The 19,804-nt window shown below is 37.1% G+C and overlaps 1 protein-coding gene across 2 annotated transcripts in view; it reads left to right on the top strand.

Annotated features, from left to right (window-relative positions):
* Nucleotides 1-19,804, top strand: part of SRGAP1 (SLIT-ROBO Rho GTPase activating protein 1) — a 313,613-nt gene that overhangs the window by 124,607 nt on the left and 169,202 nt on the right. For both annotated transcript variants that reach the window (XM_012444906.3, XM_012444907.3), the window contains exon 2: nucleotides 19,459-19,654. In XM_012444906.3, coding sequence (XP_012300329.2) covers nucleotides 19,459-19,654 — 196 coding nt within the window. The remainder of the gene's footprint in view (nucleotides 1-19,458; nucleotides 19,655-19,804) is intronic.

Genomic DNA, 19,804 nt, shown 5'->3' on the forward strand with positions numbered 1-19,804 from the left:
TTTCTAATTCTCATTATACCCTTACAACTACTCTATAGAACTACATTGTCCAATATGGCAGCTACTGGCCATTTGTGGCTATTCAGGGTTTGAAAGGTGGCTAATCCAAGTTGAATGTGCTGTCAGGGTAAAATAAACAGCAGATTTTGAAGACTTACTATAAGAAATCATAAAAGCATAAAATTATTAATATTTTGTATTGAGTACATATTGAAATTATAGCATTTTGATATGTTGAATTAAAATATATTATTAAAATTACATATGTGGCCGTATGTATGTATATTACACTTACAGCTTATATGCTATTTTTGTCTGCTTACTTTCTAAGGGTATATGTCTCTAGTTTGGGCATATCATTTGGGTATGATGCCTTGGAGAGAAAATAAAAATGCATGGAATGAATATGTTCACCAACAGCCATAGTGCATAACTCCACAGGAACTACCAGTTATGAAAGAAGAATCAATAGACAGTGCATTGTTTAGTAGATTAATGAGCTTCTTCTAAATATGAGTGTTATCTACTTTAGAATTTTATCTCCATGGCATATTTTTCTTCTTAAGTTTTTCTCAGAACTGAAATTTTAAGACAGTGTCATCTTTTAAGAGCAAGGTAAAATTTTTCAGGGCCACTGGGGAAAAGTTTTAATGAGAACCTCCGTTTTTTAATGTTTTTAATTGACATGAGATATTTTGATATGTGTGTACAGTGTAGAATGATAAAATCAGTAATGGACATATCTGTCACCTCAAACGTTTATCATTTCTTTATGTTGGGAACATTTAGAATTCTCTCTTCTAGCTATTTTAAAATACACAATAATGTATTGTTAACTATAGTTGTAACTTATTGTTAACCTGTTGAGCTATAGAACTCTAGAACTTACTCCTCCAATCTAATTGTAATTTTGTACCCATTAACCAAACTTTCTGTATCACCCATCCTCCCTACTCTCCCCAACCTCTGATGACCACTATTACTTCTAGGAGATCAACATTTTTAGCCCCCATATTTTGGAAATCAAAAAAATATTAAAAAATACAAGAAGACAGTAGCATTCAGTATTTCAGAGATTCATGAACTCTTTGAAATTTTTCTTAATTAAATCACCCAGTATGCCTAAATAGAACATTGCTGAAATACACAAAATCATTTTTTTAAATCAACAGGTTGTCAGAGTGGGATTGTTTTATTGAGAAAATTGTATATTGGAAACAGCAGAAGTTTCTGAGAGAACAGAATGTATTTTGTTTTGAATTTTTTCCCCTAGGGAAGTGAGAAAAGAGGAAGTAAAGGATTCTAGGAACCCGCCTTCAGCACCCAGCTTCACCTGCCAGCCAAGCGGCTGTGAGCAAGTTCTTAGTCTCTTTTTGCCTCAATCCTCATCTGTAAAATTGAGATGATAATAATAGTACTTACCTAATAGGATTGGTATAGATTTAAATGAGTTAATTCTTACAAAATAGAATTGTGTCTGACATAGTACGCACTCGCTCACATTTAGCTATAGCAATATATTATTATAATTGTTATTACTATTATTAGATATCATTTGAATGAGAAATTTAAGTTTTCAAAGCCTTTTGTCATTCATCCTCTCATCCTTTAAGCAACGGCATTACGAGTCCACGAAGGTGACTACTTATTATACCTGTTTTAAGGATGAAGTCACTTGAGCCCTAGAGAGGATTAGTAACTTGCCCAAGGTCACTGAAGTATTTAGTGACAGAGCTGGGAATTTCATCTAGTATTGTCAGTTGACCCTTTCCAGTAGCCTGAGAAGTAGAACTTTATAAACCCCAGAGAAAGCATCACGCTTGAGGCCTATATAACTCCCTAGTTACATTGTGGGTTTTCTTCTTTGAATTATATCCCATGAACAGCTCACCAGTAGTTACTTGTGGATGGCTTGACAGTGTGTTCATTTTATCTAAAACTCCAGCAAAGTCTAAATTTTGACATTTCAAAGCAGAGGGCTAGCTGTATTAAAATGATGGTGTCCTCATCCAACTTAACTGTATTTGAGGCCCAGTTCCCTGTTCACTATGTAATATTGAGTCACGTTTGTCCTTTTGTAAAATGAGAATCATACTACTTTGTTCCCAAAGTAAGGATCTGGATCCATTGAGCTTGCCTAATTGTTTTCAGATACAGAATCTGTAATCTTGCTTAACTGAGGCTTATACGGGAAAAAAAAAATCAAGGTTTAGAGCCAGACAAAGATGCATTGAAACCTGGCTCTGTCACTTAACGTTTTGTGGCCTTGGACTAATCAGGGAACCTTTCTGAATCTTTCTTTTCTCATCTGCAATATAGACATGTCGGAATGTATGCTTTGGGACTGTTACAAGGATTCAAGGTAACCTAATGAAGAGCCTGGCCTTTGGGAGGCACCCAGTGACAGTGGGAATTGATGCTCTGGAAGTTCTACCTATATGGAACAGTGGAGTTGTACCTTGCACACCAAAGATAGTGTATGAATACATCGTTGGTTTTTGGAAAATCAAAATGAATGTAACCTAGAGCTTTGCATATTAGAAAAATGTTTGAAAAGATATACAACAGGCAAAGTTAACTTTTTACAATGCATATGTCTACTTTTATAGCAGTAAAAGGTTATTTATTAATTAAAAACTTGTTTACATTTAAAAAACTAAACACAGTGGGCTGGGTGCAGTAGCTCACACCTGTAATCCTAGTACTTTGTTAGGATGATGCAGGAGGGTCACTTAAAGCCAGGAGTTAAAGACCTGGCTGGGCAAAATAGTGAGACCCCATCTCTACAAAAAATAAATAAATTTTTTAAAACACAGAAAGTAATTATACCATGTTAACATATGTGTTCTCTGAATGGATGATCACCCCCTTTCTTTCTACTTTGCCAGTGTTCTACAATTAGCATGTTTGTATGAATAATGGAGAAGACAAAAGTGTATTTTTCTTTTTCTTTTTTTTAAGACGGAGTTTCACTCTTGTCGCCCAGGCTGGAGTGCAATGGCACAATCTTGGCTCACTACAAGCTCTGCCTCCCAGGTTCAAGTGATTCTTGTGCGTCAGCCTCCCAAGTAGCTGGGATTACAGTCACCCACCATCACCGCCAGCTAATTTTTGTACTTTTAGTAGAGATGGGGGTTTCACCATGTTGGCCAGGCTGGTCTCGAACTCTGATCTCAAGTGATCTGCCCGCCTCGGCCTCCCAAAGTGCTGGGATTACAGGCATAAGCCACTGCACCCACCCAAAAGTGCATTTGTCATGGGCATAATCACTACCCCAAAATGGAATCTACAGTACATTAGAAATCACAAAAATATAAAAATTCTTGGGAATTTGGGAAGATGTTTTAGGACCAATAGATATAATAATATTACTAATAACAATAGGTACTGTTTATTGAGCATTTTCTATATGAGGCTGTATATTTGAACTTTTTCAATGCATTATCTAATGTAATCTTCACAACAGGTTAATGAGATTGAGTTCAGTTGAGGTTTAAGATTATGTAAATTACCAAAGGCAGGACTCAGAACTTAAACTTGTGCTTTCAAAGGAAAAAGAAAATCCTTATTATGTTAACAAAGGAAATCTTATGCTCAGCTGGGGAAATAAAACTTTCCACAGAATTTATGACCAAATTCACATTGGATCAAGTTTTCTCAGCTGTTAGCTATAACATCAACTTAAACTCCCACTCCATATGCTGATTTTTTTCCTAGAATTTCTTTTAATTGGGCAACTTGGGGGTAAGGGAAGGAATGGGGATGGTTTTAATAGAATATCTTTTTCTTAATTTAGGTTTAAAAGATAGCATAAGAAAAGAAGGGGTACAAGTAACATGAAGGGAGAGGTTTGTTGAGTGGAAATAGGTGATGATACTGGAAGCTGGTTTTGTGCACTCCAAGTCTGGAGGTGATGGGTAGGTAAATCTGCTCCTCTTCTATAGGGGGTAATGAGCTTGGTGACTGTTTTCCTTTTAGCCTCTGGTTCCCAGATTAGGAAGAGATGCTAGGTTAAATTTGAAGGCGATCTCATATATGAGTTTTCATAATAATTAACCCTTTTTTTCCTAAAAATTTCCATATTGACTTCTCATAAGTTGCTTTATATCATGGGCTTTTGGTAGGTTGGCTTTATCCTGTCTTTTAAGTGCACTTACTGATACAAAGTACCCTTCTGGAAGTTTGATATTTATTTTAAAAACTATTTCTGTGAGCCCTTTGGGAGAAGGGCAGGCAGTAGCCTAGCTTATTCATAATTATATAAAAGCAACTAGCAGTGTGGATGTGGTGGCTCCCTCCTGTAATTCCCACACTTCGGGAGGCCAGGGTGGAAGAATCGCTTCAGCCCAGGAGTTCAAGACCCGGCCTGGCAACATAGTAAGGCCTCGTTTCCACTGAAAATAAAAAAAACTTAGCCACATGTAGTGGCATGCACCTATAGTTCCAGTTACTCAGGAGGCTGAAGAGAGAGGATGGCTAGAGCCCAGGAAGTTGAAACTGAAGTGAGCTATGATTGCACCACTGCACTTCAGCCTGGGTGACAGAACAAGACCCTGTCTTAAAAAGCAACTAGCATGTGTCATATTGTTGGCATTTGATACATTTTTGTTGAAACAGTGGATGAGTTCTTATTGCAGGCAAGGACATTTCTAGGGTTGGAGTTGCCTGATAGTAGCACAGGTTGCTTTGGAAGATGGGACATTCTGGACAGGTATGAACTTGGGGGAATTTGACCACGGGATTGTGTGTAAGACTGAGTGATGTCTAAGGCTTGTTGTAAATGTGAGATTCTGTAATTCTGTTTCTCTAGCATGTGTCCAGAGGGAAGAGATATGAAAAGTTAATTGGAACTGCAGATTATCCTGGAAAGCCTTTGTTAGCAACAGTGATGAATTAGGTTTTGTGTCAGCACTGAGAGTAGAAAGGTTTTCCCCCAGTTTCTGGAGTCAGCATCAACAGTGCTCATCCTGAGAAACAGTTCCAGTATGTCTGGACTTCAGTTCATCTTCCAGATTTAGGGTGAGCCCCAGGAAGGAATGGTGAGGAGGAGAAACTGTTCTAGTATTTTCGATGCTAAGAAAACTAGTGTGAGAAGTTTTAAAATAAGTCAATTCATTGGCATCCAAGTTACAAATAAATTTACTTAAAAGCCAGAAAATAATGTGACTCACTAAATATATTACTTTAAATAATTGTAATTGGTCTCCACACACCTTTTATATTTGCTGCTGCATTCTTGAGGTCCCATACACTATTATTGATCTAAATTTTGTTCCACTTATATTTATGACAATTAAAGAAGGTATTAATTTTGTCCAATAAGCTTAGAATTTCTCTGTGTCAGAAATTACAAAATGCTAGGCCATAGGCAAAGTCTGGCACAAGAATGTGCTTTGTTTGGCTGTACAGTATTTTGTTTTGTTTTAATTTAATTAGTTGCTGTTATTTAACATTTTGGAGATTTTACCCAAAAATTCAGATTTCTGATTTCTCTCTCAAAAAGCAAAAATATCAGATTTGGCATAACAGCATCTTACTTCCTGCACAGCAGTTATTATCGGTAGCTTGGTGGCTGGATGAAGCACGTGCGCCCCACATAACCACAGTCATTATTACCGTCTCTTGTTACTTTACACCCTGCCTACATCTCTCATGTGGGGGGCCTGTCTGGCCTGTGGGGGCCTTGGAGTTTGTGACCCCTGCTCTATGTGTAAGGCTCATTGGCAGGTTTTAAGTCTGTAAGTCGCTATTGTTTCAACCCTGTGGGGACTGCTGAACAGTGTAAAGTGTTTCATTGGATTTGGGCAGAGTGTTGTGCCTTCAGGATAATCCTGGCCAGGCAACTCTGTAACCAAAGGGAAGAAGAAAAAATGTATTCATCCTGTGCTGCGCTGTTGGCATTCAGGAGAGCCCTAGTCTAGGAGATGGGGCCTGAAGTGCCCTGCAGACTGCTCGCTTGCCTCCGCTCATGTTTACTTGGCACCTGTGCGTGGGGAAGCGTCCAATGGAGTGGCAGAGGCTCAATGCCATCCATTCAGACAGCTTTCTGAATGCCGGCAGCCAAGAGAACATCAGCTGTGCCTGTGAGTAGTGTGGATCCTCGCCAGAAACATCTAAACTTCAAAGGGGGAAAAAATTGTACTGTGGGTCGATGTGGAAAGCTTTTGGTCTTCTTGGATTTTGCTCGTTTTTATAGAGAGGGAAGATGGCATGAAGCATTCTGACAGACTCTACCTGTTTTTAGGTGCCAAGATAATTAAGCTAGAGTAGCCGCATTGAAAACCTAACCATGAAAATAAAATGAATACAAAGAATTTCTATTTGGTGTCACAGCTACCTTAGAATTAGGGAACTGTGAAAGAAGATCATGGATGAATCTGACGGCAGATTTCATTAAAATTGAAGTTACATATTCACGACTAATTTTGATTGCACCATTTCTAAGGGCTTACAGTGGTGGGGGTGGGGGTGGGGATCTTATAACTGAATAACCTACTCTTTATTTCTAAAGAAAAAGATACTTTCGTTTTGACTTGAAATTTTATTCTTGTGCTGGCCCAAGACTGAAGTCTGATACCTGGAATTTATTAGCAGCAAAATGCCCTGTTTTAAAATCTAAACAATCTATGATCCCGAAGACAAGCATGCGCAGACCAAAGCTCTCTTGAAGCCCGTCTGGCGCTCCTGTCTGATTTGGTGACTTCCTGAAGACCTTCATCATTTATTTTACATTTGATTCATTTTCTACTGTGCTTCCTTTCCTCACCTGTCCCTCCTGACATTCTCCTCTTTCAGATTTCTCTTACTGCCCTTGAGCTATGCTTCCCTTTATCCTTTTCCTGCTCCTACTTCCCTCTTTCCTCAGACCATCAGTCCAGTGTCTTCTGTTTTCATCTCTTTACTACTTCCGCCTCTTTCCCAAGACACAGGGAAATTCAACAGAAGGGAGTACACTGTGTGGGCAGAGAGCTGGGGAGGAGAGTTTAAATTAAAAGGCAACATTTACATTGTAGATGCATAATTAGAGGAGAGGTGGTGAGAGCTATCTGGTGCTGGGGATTTGGATGGAGGAGGACAGTATTTCTCCAGCAGTGCACTGAGAGCTATTTATGCATCTGATCATGTTTTAAAATGAAACTCTTCCAGATAAGAACAGCTATGTAAAGGGATGGGCGTGGCAAAGGCAATATTGCTAATCATATTTGAGACCTTACAAAGAACTTACAGAGAAGTAGAGGTATGAGATTACAAAATGTTAGCATTTTCATCATAGTATTTCCGCAGTGCTGCTTTGTTGTAACCTTTAATATATTTTTAAAGAAGTGTAACTTTTCAAAGTAATTTGCAAGTTGAATAGACCATAAAACAAATAAGAATAGAAGATCAGTGTTTAAAATAATTTGTAATTTTAAGGTACTTTCATTCAAAATTTAAATCTTATATTGAAAGGCAACGTGGATTGCATCATGGTACTCACAAATCCTTCCATTCCATATCCTTGGTTTCTATTGAATGTAGCTGGAACTGCCCCCTCCCTTATCAAAATTAACATAAAACAATGTTAAAAATCTGTTGTTCCCGATTTGGCAGAAAATGTCATTTCCTGATAATTTCATTAGTTAGAACATAAATCTACAGCTATCTTTTCTAAATGTGCATAATTTGCATTTGTTTGTAACTTGTTAAATAAGTTGAAGCATTTCCTGTAATAAATGAACAAAGAGCTGAATCAAGATAACTTCCCATATCATTTTAGAATATTTGCTTTAAAATCCCCCAATAATTAGCCCAGCCTCTGCCTACCTAACCACCCTGTGATACAAAGCAAACTGCCATCCTTGTAACGCCCCGAACTCTCTAGACACTCTCAGCCACTCCTTTTGCCCATAGTACCCTTTCGGAGCCACCCACAACTTACCAAATTCCTGCTTTTCTGCTAGCTCCAGTGTCACTCCAGAGCCTTTTATAATTTACCTGGGCAGGATTGTTGTTCCTGCCTATGTGTTCTCATAGTACTCTCTTCATGCTTCCTTAATAGGGCTTATTACCTAGCATTGTAAATGGTAATAATTATAAAACTAATAGTTGCATGTTTTCCTGTCTGTAGACTAGGAGGTGACCTGGGAGGCCCCAGGGTCAAGAAATAATGGATTTTTTTGTATCTCCAGAGCTTACTACCTGGAAGATGCTCAGTAATGTTTGTCAGATGAGTAACATAAGCATTTTTATATTTACTTGTTCCTCGTTGACTAGACATTGTTTAATGAACATTGTTGAATTCAGGTTTTTTTAGATTATATAGGTAAAAGCTGGAGGTTTATGCAGGACTAGAAGTATACTTCTATTATAGAGTTTGGCTCATATCTGAGGATGAAATAGAAGACTTACTTTTAACACAAGTTGTCTGTCACATTGGACATTTTTTTTGGTACTTTGAAGGGATAAAATAAGAAGAGAATTAACATGTCTGACAATTTAAAGCTAGTTAATGGTCAGTACTTGCTAAGGCCCCAAAAATCTTATAAGGTGTGTGTGGGTGTAGGGATGTGTGTGGGGCGGTATAATTTTTTTTTTCTTTTTCTTTTTTAAAGAAAGAGGGAGAAAGAGAGAGAGAGAGACTGTTAAATTCTGGAGTGCAGTGGTGTCATCCTAGCTCACTCACTGCAGTCTGGACACTCCTTGGCTCGAGATTCTTCCACCTCAGCCTCCAGAGTACCTGGGACCACAGGCACGTGCCACTGTGCCCAGATCATTCATTTATTTATTTATTTAGAGACAGGGTTTCACCATATTGGTCAGGCTGCTCTCGAACTCCTGACCTCGGTTAATCCACCTGCCTCAGCCTTCCAAAGTGCTGGGATTACAGGCGTGAGCCACCACGCCTGGCAATTTTTTTTTTTTAGCTCAAAAAATAATTGCCATCTCTTTAAGGATGTTGTAGCCTAAAGCCTAAAATAAAAAACTTTTATTATTTAGAATTGCGGCTTTCAGTTGTAAAATGGATGTTGAGGAAGTATGAGAAACTAGACTATTCTCTGGCTTCCTTTTTTCAGCTCCTAATCCAGAGTCCACGTAGTCCATGTGGACCAGAGGTGATTGGAGCTCTCATTTACTGAAATATAGTGAAATCAAAATAAGAAAGTTGCCGACGGAAATCCAATCAACATCTTTAACAGAAGCCAGGTGTGATGGCTCATGCCTGTAATCCCAGCACTTTGGGAGGCTGAGGTGGGAGGATTGCTTGAGCTCAGGAGTTAGAGACAAGCCTGGGCAACATAGCAAGACTATTTCTTAAAAAATCTCTAATAGAGGTATAAAGAAAATTTAAGTGAAATGATTAATGTTTCCTTTGTCTGTATTTTAGATTAAGGTATTCTCATGTGGTAAAAGTAGATATATAAAATATACTTTTGTTTCAGAGATGTTTAGAATATTATGATATTAATTGATATAACTGGAATTCTTTTCCACTGCTGACCAAATGAGATACTGTTTATGGGAGAAACCTTATAGGATTAGAGGCTATAAGGAGCAAAGAATAAAGAAGAGATTGTAATGCAGTGGTGGATTGCGGGGAGCAGGGAAGGAAAACCATTTTTCAAATTAGCAAAATTTGGTGCCTGAGTCCATAGGTGCATAACTAAGCATTTTGATAACTTTTATACTTATTGAAACAGACATATACCAGAGATAGTTGTTAAGTACCTACTATGTGCTATGTGGAAATTTAGAAACACGTTATTTTTATTCAAGGATCTTATAATACATTATAGTTCAAAACTTTATGGTAATTAGAACATAATAGCAATAGTACAGTAATGATCTAAAACAGTTGACCTAAATACATAGTTTCCTAGAAAGCCATGACATTCAGGAAATACTAGGAAATTAGTTTTAGGCATTTAGCTAGTTTTTTTTTTTTAAATTGAATTTTGGGGGTTCCTTCGGCTTTAAGTAAATGATAGAAGACCAGGCATGGTGGCTCATACCTGTAATCCCAGCACTTGGGAGGCCGAGGTGGGTGGATCACCTGAGGTTGGGAGCTCGAGACCAGGCTGGCCAATATGGCGATACCCCGTCTCATACAAAAATTAGCCAGGCATGGTGGCAGGTGCCTGTAATCCCAGCTACTTGGTAGGCTGGGGCAGGGAGAATTACTTGAACCCAGGAAGCAGAGGTTACAGTGAGCCAAGATGGTGCTACTGCATTGCAGCCTGGGTGATGGAGCAAGACTCAGTCTCAAAAAAGAAAAAAAGTAAATGATACAAATGACACTAGACACTTGGCACCTAAACTCTTATTTGCTCTACCAACTCTCATTGGATTAATAGTTATACATTCTAATATATTCTAAACATTCTAATAAACCATCTAGAAGTACAGGCCTGGGTCACTTTAGCTTGCTTTGCATAATTACACACTATGTATAATTGCCGAACATTGTAAGGTTGCATCATGGTCTCTGGAGTCAGACAAACCTGAATGGGAATCCAAGTTCTGGTATTTATTAATTATTATACTTTGAACAAAATACTTAATGTTCTCTCTGCTTCAATTTCATCATCTCTGTAATGGAGGCACTACATAATAGGATTACTGTAAGAATTAAATGAGATAAACTATATCAAGTACTTACCACAGAAACTGAAAACATAGGAAATCAATAAGTCTTCTCTTATTAGATGTAAATGTTAAATTGCTTAGGAGTCTCAACTATTTTCTAATAGACATTTTAAAGTGGGAATTATTGTAATAAGAGAAATAGCTTTAATTTGAAAAAGCCTCAACTTGCAATTAACTCAATACAAAAGGTTTAAACTAGTTCATTCTTTTTTCTCTTTTTTCCTTTTTTCCTTTCCAATATTTTCCCCAAAAGAGTTTTTCGTTCTTAAAACTTACTTAGAAAAAAACTGTGTAAGCTTTGATGTTTATTCCATGAAACTTCATGTTGAATTGTATCAGGAAAAAAATGTCAGTGTTTGACAAATGCCTTGAACCTTTGTCAGGAACACAATCATTCCAAAATGTAAATCTTTGTACTTTCTATAAATCAATGATTTCCACACACTGCCTTTCTCTAGTAGTAAAAATTAGTCTACTAATAAGGTCTGAAATGTCCTTGCTTAGTTATGGGCAAGTTAATGAAACCTGCCTCCTGTGCATTCTAAATAAAAGTACAATAGTGGATCATTCAGATTTGCACTTCCTTAAACTGCCCTTTCCAACGATGTCATTAAACTGCAATCATTGATCACTCTAATTTATTGCCTTTTATCCTGGCTAGCTTTCATGTGAAAAAAAAAAGGGCAAATTTGTTTTCCATATTTTAAAAATGTTATATCCACCAAAATATAATATTCGGCTTTCAAAAGCTATGAAAAACTGGCAGTTTTGTAGTAAGCTTTTATTTTAAAATAATACTGAGGTTAACATCATTTCAAATGAATGTATTATAATGAAGACTTAGATAGAACAATGAATACAGCCTGTATGTGTAAGAAATTTTTTGAAATTTACTTTCACATCTGAAATAATAAGGATTAACTGTACTGAGAAAACAGTTTCTTATTTTCCTTTATTTTTTATTTATTTTTTTCTTCTTACCTTACTTTAATACAAAAGAGGATTTTATTATAATTCTCTTACCCCCTGGATATGCTAGTTCTAAGATAGCTTATGATTTTGAGCTTGGAATGGAAGCAACTTGATTTTATATGATGTCTGTTGTACTATTTTGTTTGCTTAAATTGCTGGTGATACCGTAATTCTGAAGTAGAAAAAGACCTTAGGGAGTCATATTTTCCTTAAGACAGTGACCTGGAAGGTTATATTTGGTTCAGCCACCCTAAACTTCCTAGAAAATAACTCTTCTAGGGTATCATGAATATCATTTTGAGTTTATTTAAGACATGACATTTCCATTCCCCACGTTTGTGCAGCCTCTCAAATCCTGCATGTCCAGAGCCAACCCCTCTGAAGCCATCTGTGATGATGACCCCCAAGTGGCCAGTGATCTTTCCCTTTCTGAAAGTCCCTTAGACTAAGTAGTCTACACCATCACATCTAGAACTTGTATTTTTCATTTTTTTATTACACATTTAATAATTGGCCAACATAGCACTTTACATAATGAGGAAGTATTTTCCTATTTCATCTGATTAAAATCTTCCATCACCTTTGGAAGGGGAATATGGCAGTTATTAATGACCACTTTGCAGTTGAGGAAATGTGAGCTCCAAAGAAATAGTTCCTTCCCCAACGTCACACCTCCTCTGACTAGAACCAGTGTTCAGACACTCCGTATTCTGTACTGTGTTTGCCTTGGGCATAAGTTTTGCCTTCTGATTAAGCCTATCAACTCCTCAAGGACCCGTTCTGGTGGGAACTCCATATTACAGACTCCACTTACTAGAAATTTAGTTGCTAATTCCCTCATATCCTGGAGGAGAGCTGTGCAAGAGATAAGCCACATGGGTAATTTTAGATTTTTTTTTAGGAGTTACATTTTAAAAAATAAAAAGAAACCATTGAATAGGTGAAATTAATTTTAAAATATTTTTGTATAATAAACTATACAAATTTTATGACTTCAGCATGAATTAATATACAGATGATTAAGACATTTTACATTATTTTTTTCTCTTAATAAGATTTTAGAATTTCATGTGTGTTCTACACTCAGCACACTTCGGTTCAGCCCAGCCACATTGCAGGTGCTCAGTGACACCTGCGGCTACATACTGGGCAGCACAGTGCTTAAGATTTCTCCACAATGTAGTTGGAAATCAGTTTCTACTCCCTGATAACAGATTAAATGGAAGTAATCATTAGTTCCACACCAGAAGACAGAAATGAGTGATTCATAAATAATTAAAATAATAAGAGGCTTAGGGGAAAATATGGATACCGTTCATTCTTGTGAGGGTTTTTGTTGTTGTTATTAATTTGTTTTGCCCTATGATTCATCATTCAAATGGGGGAACCATACAACTTACAAAGAAAACTCTATTTCATAAGGTGTAGGATGCTTAGCATTGCATTTGTTATTCATTTGTATTCTCTTCTGAAATGTAAATTTGATTGTAAATCCTTGTTTAAAATTGTTGAATTTTTGTCTATTGATGCTTCTAAGGATCCTCCATTCGAGATCCTACTAGACCAACAAGATCAAAATATCCAGCCTGGGCACAGGTATTTTTAGTAAGGATGCCAGGTGGTTTTTATCATCAAGCCAATTTGCAAAGTTGACCTGTGAAATAAAATCTGACTCCACATGGGGTCCTTTCCGACCTAGTCTGTGACTAGACCTCCTACCCATTCAGAATTCAATTTCAGCAACAGAGAAGCACTTGTTATAACTCTCCTTCTCACCCACTTCCTTCAGCCAAACTTCTGATAAGTCAATCTCAGCATCACCTCTTTGTGCCCTTGCCTTTTGCCCAGCCATGAATATGTCTTTCCCAGAATCTCACTGCATCTTGACATTCTTACCTTGAGGCTGTGAAAGTTGCTCATTCTCATTACTTGTCTGTGTTGCCTCTGCCTTCTCACTGAGAATGGGGCTCATGACTTTCAGTCTGTTATATATGGCCATGAATAAGGAGTCTGGCATAAGGAAATATTCAATAAATATTTTTAAATGAAAGCTTGCTGGTGCTAGTAATGATAACATGTCCATCTGTTTCACAGTGGTTTACAGATTGCAACATGCTTTTCACTTATATCATCTCATTTAATTCTCAGCACAGTCTTGTGAGATGGGAAGTATTATTTTATAAAATGAAACTATGAGAGGTTGACGGACTTGCCCCATGTCACGTGACTTGTATTAGGTGACACTGTAACTCCAATCTGGGTTCATCGTGACCTGATCTGGATCCTTTCTGACCTAGTCTGTGACTAGATCTCCTACTGATCTGGAATTCAGTTTGGTAAATTGAATTAAGTAGCTTCCATCCTGATGCTTCCTGATTTATGTACAGAGTATAAGAGAAGCATAAATCTTGGGTTCAGATTTCTAGTGAAGTGAAGAAATGGCCTGTGTTTATTCAGTTCATTCACTTAAAAAAGATCAGAGCTCAGCTTTATGGAATTTTTGCCTGCTCCAAATTTTTAGCCTAAAAAAGCTTATACAAAATTTGCACCTGGTGTTTAGTTAATCAACAGGTTGTATAAATATTCACATGAGCAATGAGCATGGAAATAATCAATGGAACCAGTTAGCATCTCATTGAGTTGCTCTTAAAGACATTTCAATGGCTCTCCCCTGTCATTTAGGAGAATCCCTTCTGTCCTTTGGGTAAAGATAATATATCTTAAGAGAATGTAGACTCTTTTGGTATCATAAGGAAGTTCTGACCAAATGAGAATGTGAAATAACAGAGATGATTTGTGATTCTTTAGAAATGTGATTATCTTATTTGCTAGATGATCATGAGTATCACACAAGTGTATCAATTTTATGTCCTAGTCGTCATTCACTAATATATTAGAGAAATAGCCCAGTATGGATCAATCTTTCCATGAAATATGTATCAGTTTGTGGCTTCACACAAATTTATTTTAAGAGTTAGAGCTTCCCTTTATGAGAGCAATAGCAAGACATTCCTTCATTTCCTCTGTTTCTAGGCAATTCCACTTTATTTGGTAAGTATTAGTCAGCAGATTTTTATAGCTTAGAGGAACCATTTCAATTTTTTTTCCTTTTTTTAACAAATTAATTGCAGCAGTTTGAAAAGCACACTCATTTTGTGCATTGTTCTTGTTGGATTATTGGTATTGATTCATTCTGTAGTGATTCTCTGGTAGAACAGAATGAAATAATAGTCATTTTAAAAAACAGTAAATTTCAGCCTCCATTAAAACAGCCATTATGATTATTTAGCAGGTCCTGACCTAGATTTAAGTAATGACTGCTTACAGCCTCCTCAGAGATCACATTTTTCTGCCTAAAAGAGGTTGTGCTGTTTTATGCAGTTATGGGGAATTCATGGTGAAAAGCCTTTCCTAATATTATGTTAGGTAAATCTTTTCTATACCATTAAGTGCCTTTGGCTTCATGAAATCTTTTTAAAGTACTTGCCCATAGTTGGACATTTGACAAAAAGTACCAAAAAGTACTGGGTGTAGAAATATGAATTTGTTATTACTATTATCATCATTATCAGAAACATTATCAACAACCAAAATTTCATGGAATTGTGATATAGCTATCTTTTTATGTATGTAACAGCTGTTTTGAGATATATTTCACCTATCATGTGATTTACCATTTCTAGCGTACAATTCAGTAGTTTTTGGCATAGTCACAGGTTTTGTAACCAGAGCCACAATCAATGTTGGATCATTTTATTACCCTATAAAGAAACTTTGCATCCATTAGCAGCCATTTTTCCCCAACCCTCCCAATTCTAGGCAACCCCTAATCTACTTTCTGAGTCTATAGTCTATTCTGGACCTTCCATATGAATGAAATTTTAGATTGTGGTTTCTTGTGAGTGGCTTCCACTCATTAAAGTTATATTTTCAAGGTTCATGCATGTTGTAAATAAGTACTTCATTCCTTTTTATGGCTAAACAGTATTCCGTTGTATGACTATATCACATTTTGTTTATCTCTTTATTATTAGTTGATACACATTTGAACTGTTTTCGCCTTTCAGTTATTATGAGCAGTGCTGCTATTGCACACATTCATGTGCAGGTTTTTGTGTGAAAATAGATTTTCATTTCGCTGGAATATATACCTAGGAGTGGAATGGCTGAGTCATGTGGTAACTCTAAGTGTAATCTTTTGAAGAACTGCCAGACTGTTTTCCAAAGGGACTGCATCATTTTACATTCCCACCAGCAATGTATGAGGGTTCCAGTTTCTCCACATTCTCTTCCAACACCTTTTTTAAATCTTTTTGATTATAGCCATCCTGATGAGTGTGAAGTGGCACCTCATTGTGCTTTTGATTTGCATCTCCCTGAAAGCTAATGATATTGAGCGACTTTTCATATGCTACTGGCCATTTGTATATCATCTTGGGAGAAATGTCTGTTGAGATCCTTTGCCTATTTTTAAAACTGAAATTTAGTTTTTATTATTGAGTTGTAAGAATTCTTTGTGTATTCCATATACAAGTTCCTTATCAGATATATGCTGTGTGAATACTTTCTCCCTTTTCACTTTCTTGGTGGTTACTGCCGTCTATCTTGTAACCTACTTACCCTTCAAGGCATTATGTTTTCCCCACTCTTCCAATCCGAGTCAGTTCCTGCCCCTCTTTCCATAGCTTCCTGTTGCACTTCTTTGTTATGGCAGTGAACAGAGTGTAAGTGATCGGTTTAGGATTTGTCTTCCTAACTGGAAGGACCTGTGTCTTACAAACCTTCGTATCTCCCGTGCCTAGGATGCTGCCTAACACAAAATGGAAACTCAGTCATTGCTTGTTTACCTAAACTAAATGAACTTGAGTCTGAAAATAATGACTCAGGTCAATACTAATCTAAAAAAGCTTCTAGAAATGGTGGGGAGCCTTAATAGACTATCAAAGAATCTGGGGGTAGGAAGGAAGCTACAACGTCTTATGCAGAAATAAGGCTCACAGTTTTTCTTAGAATTACCCCTTGCCCTTACGCTTTCACAAGTTCCAGCTTTAATGTTCTGTAGTTCCCATGATGACAGTGGTGCCTCTAGCTGAAGCTGCCTGTGGTCCTATGGCACGATTCACATAGTGTGGGGCCCAGTGCACCATGGGCTTTTTTTATTTGTTTTTTTATTTGAGATAGAGTGTCACTGTGTTGTCTAGGTTGGAGTGCAGTGGTGTGATCACAGCTCCACCTCAGCCTCAAGCTCTAGGACTCAAGCGATCCTTGCACTTCAGCCTCCTGAGTAGCTGGGATCACAGGCATGCACCACCACAACCAGCAAAATTCTAATTTTTTTTTTTTTTTTAGCGGAAATGGGGTCTCCCTATCTTGCCCAGACTGATTTCAAACTTTTGAGCTCAAGCAATCCACCTGCCTTGGCCTCCCAAAGTGTTGAGATTATAGGCATGAGCCATTGTGCATAGCCCTTTGAAAATTACAGATGACACAAAGTAACAGTTACTTTTTGTAAAATGAAGATGAGGATTTAATTGTTAAATCAGTCATTCTCATGATTCCCTAGTTCTTGATCCTAAATCCTTATAGAAGTAAGCAAGAGAACATTTAAAAATGAGAACCAAGAAAAAACCCACATGATTTTTGTGTATTTCTGATGATATTTGAAATCTGTTCTTTTATTTCTTGTTTGGCACTAAGTCAGCTTAAAAAAGGGAAAAAAAAAGCCAGAAAACTAGTTGACAGCCTAAGATGTTTGATTTATTTTCTCTTAGTGCAGCAAGATGTGCTAAAATTACTTCATCTTAAAAGACTTCCTGGGATCCCTGAATGGGAAACACCCCCACCCTTGATACATTCTTTTTCTTCATGACACAAAAAGAGCTCTGTATTTTTGAAAGACAAAGTTTGGCAAACATGCTGATTATAATACCGTATTGGAAAACACTTACTTTGATTGACTAAAAACTAGATGCTGTTCATAGTAGTTAAAAGCCTGTAATAATATGTTCAACTCTGGTGTTCAGCACACATCCATGAAGTTATAATAAGATCCTCCAATGTAGAGGTGGAGAAACCGAGCAAGGACACTTGAGAAATTCTTCCCTGTCTTCCCCCAGGACTCCCTAGAAACAGCACTGCCTGGAGGCTGACCTTATTGAGGGCAGAGATCTTGTTTCATGAGTTATTGTTTCTTCTTTGCCAGGATACAAGCTTGGCACAGTATAGGTGCCCGAAAAGAAGGTTTGGTGGATACAGGATGGGAAGTGTTTGATTAGTCAGACTGTGATAGATCAGGGTCAACAGTCTCCAGGGGTACCACTTACTGGCTGAAATCCATAGATAAAGTATTTATACTGCTGAAACTTCAATTATTCTTCGTAAAATGGAGGATAATACTAAAACTTATTTCGTTAGGGCATAGACTATCAAACACTGAGTTATTATTAGTTATTTTTAAATTAAGCACATTTCCTGACTCCCCATTCAGAACTTGACCACTTTGTTAATGAACATGCTGTTAACTTGCTGTTAATGAACTTGATTAAACATAGTCAAGTTTATGTATATATATGTGGCCTTCTCTAAAAAATATAGTGAGAAATTTAAAGAGACAATATTTGGTCATGGATTTCTACTAACTCCACTGAATTAGATTCAAACTTCACTTTTAGGGAAATGCACTGACTCTGGGGAAGATGAAATAAAGAAGTTTTTCAGCATGATGTTCTTGTCTTTGGAGCTTAGCCTTAGGTCTTAGAACAAAAGTAAGTCGGTAGTTATTAGTTACTGTATCTCCTTTTCCAAAACACATGTTTCTTTGTTACAGTCATTTACAGATATTTTTGCATGCCACATTTTTGCTTTTGAGATTTTGCTAAATCACTAAATGACCACCCTTCATGTTCCTAATGTATTAAAATTATCAGAGGATTCTTTGAGTGTTATATATGTCAATAAGGGTGTTATTTTGAGCAATGTGTAAAAGGTGAAGGCCAGCTGAAGAGGTCTTTTTGTTGTTAACGTAATAATAAAGTAGAATCTGAGGACTGCACTGTTATGAATGGATTATTTGGCTATGGAAGAAAGTTGTTTTTAGACACGGCATCCCTATATGCCCTGAAGCTATGTGTGTTACAAACTAGAAATTATGCACTATATAAAAATTACCAGATGTCAGTGTCTATATGTGCCACATGGCAAATGTGTAGTGGTTCAGAGCCTGGAAGAAATGATGCCTATTTCTTTGCTATTCATACTCAAAAGGGATAATTCAGGTAAAGTGCTATTGAAAAAAAATTATAATGTTCCCAGCTACCCAAAGATGTTATTAATTGTTATCTGAAAGGCTTTAATTCTTTCCCTTCATGGCTTTTTGTGCGTTTGTGGCATTACAAATATAACCCATACATTTATTCTAATTTATTACATTCTTTCCTGAGGCTCCTCTTGTTCTTTTAAAGGGTCAGCAGATAACTTATTTAAAGAATCAACATGGACACAGTATTCTAACAAAGGTCCAATAAAGAGCTAAATATGTAATAGGATTCATGGCCAGATGTGGTGGCTCACACCTGTAATCCCAGCACTTTGGGAGGCCAAGGCAGGTGGATCACCTGGTGCTACATGCCTGTAGTCTCAGCTAATCAGGAGGCTGAGGCAGGAGAATCACTTGAACCTGGGAGGCAGAGGTTACAGTGAACCGAGATCACACCACTACACTCTAGCCTGGGCAACAGAGCAAGACTCCATCTCAAAATATACATATATACATATACATATGGATTCGTGACTTATATCTTGCACATACCAGCACACCTCATTAATTTTCATTAAACCATTCAATGACTTCTCTTCTCTCCTTAGAAATTCGAGCTCAACTGGTAGAACAACAAAAATGCCTGGAGCAGCAAACGGAGATGCGAGTTCAGCTTCTTCAGGACCTGCAAGATTTCTTCCGAAAAAAAGCTGAAATTGAGACGGAATATTCCCGGAATCTAGAGAAGTTAGCAGAAAGGTTCATGGCAAAAACAAGAAGCACTAAGGATCATCAACAGTACAAGTAAGAGAGACTTGACTCTAATTCACATTTCCAAGGTGCTGTTCATCCTCTACATTTGTAATTTATGGGCATCGATTTATCATTTTAAACTAGTGTAATCTCTTGACATTTTTGTCTTTCCAATACATACCTATTTATGGATAACTTAAA

The sequence above is a fragment of the Aotus nancymaae genome, unplaced genomic scaffold, assembly GCF_030222135.1.
Source record: "Aotus nancymaae isolate 86718 unplaced genomic scaffold, 86718_ANA_hifiasm-v0.15.2.pri h1tg000016l, whole genome shotgun sequence".
Lineage (NCBI taxonomy): Eukaryota > Metazoa > Chordata > Mammalia > Primates > Aotidae > Aotus > Aotus nancymaae.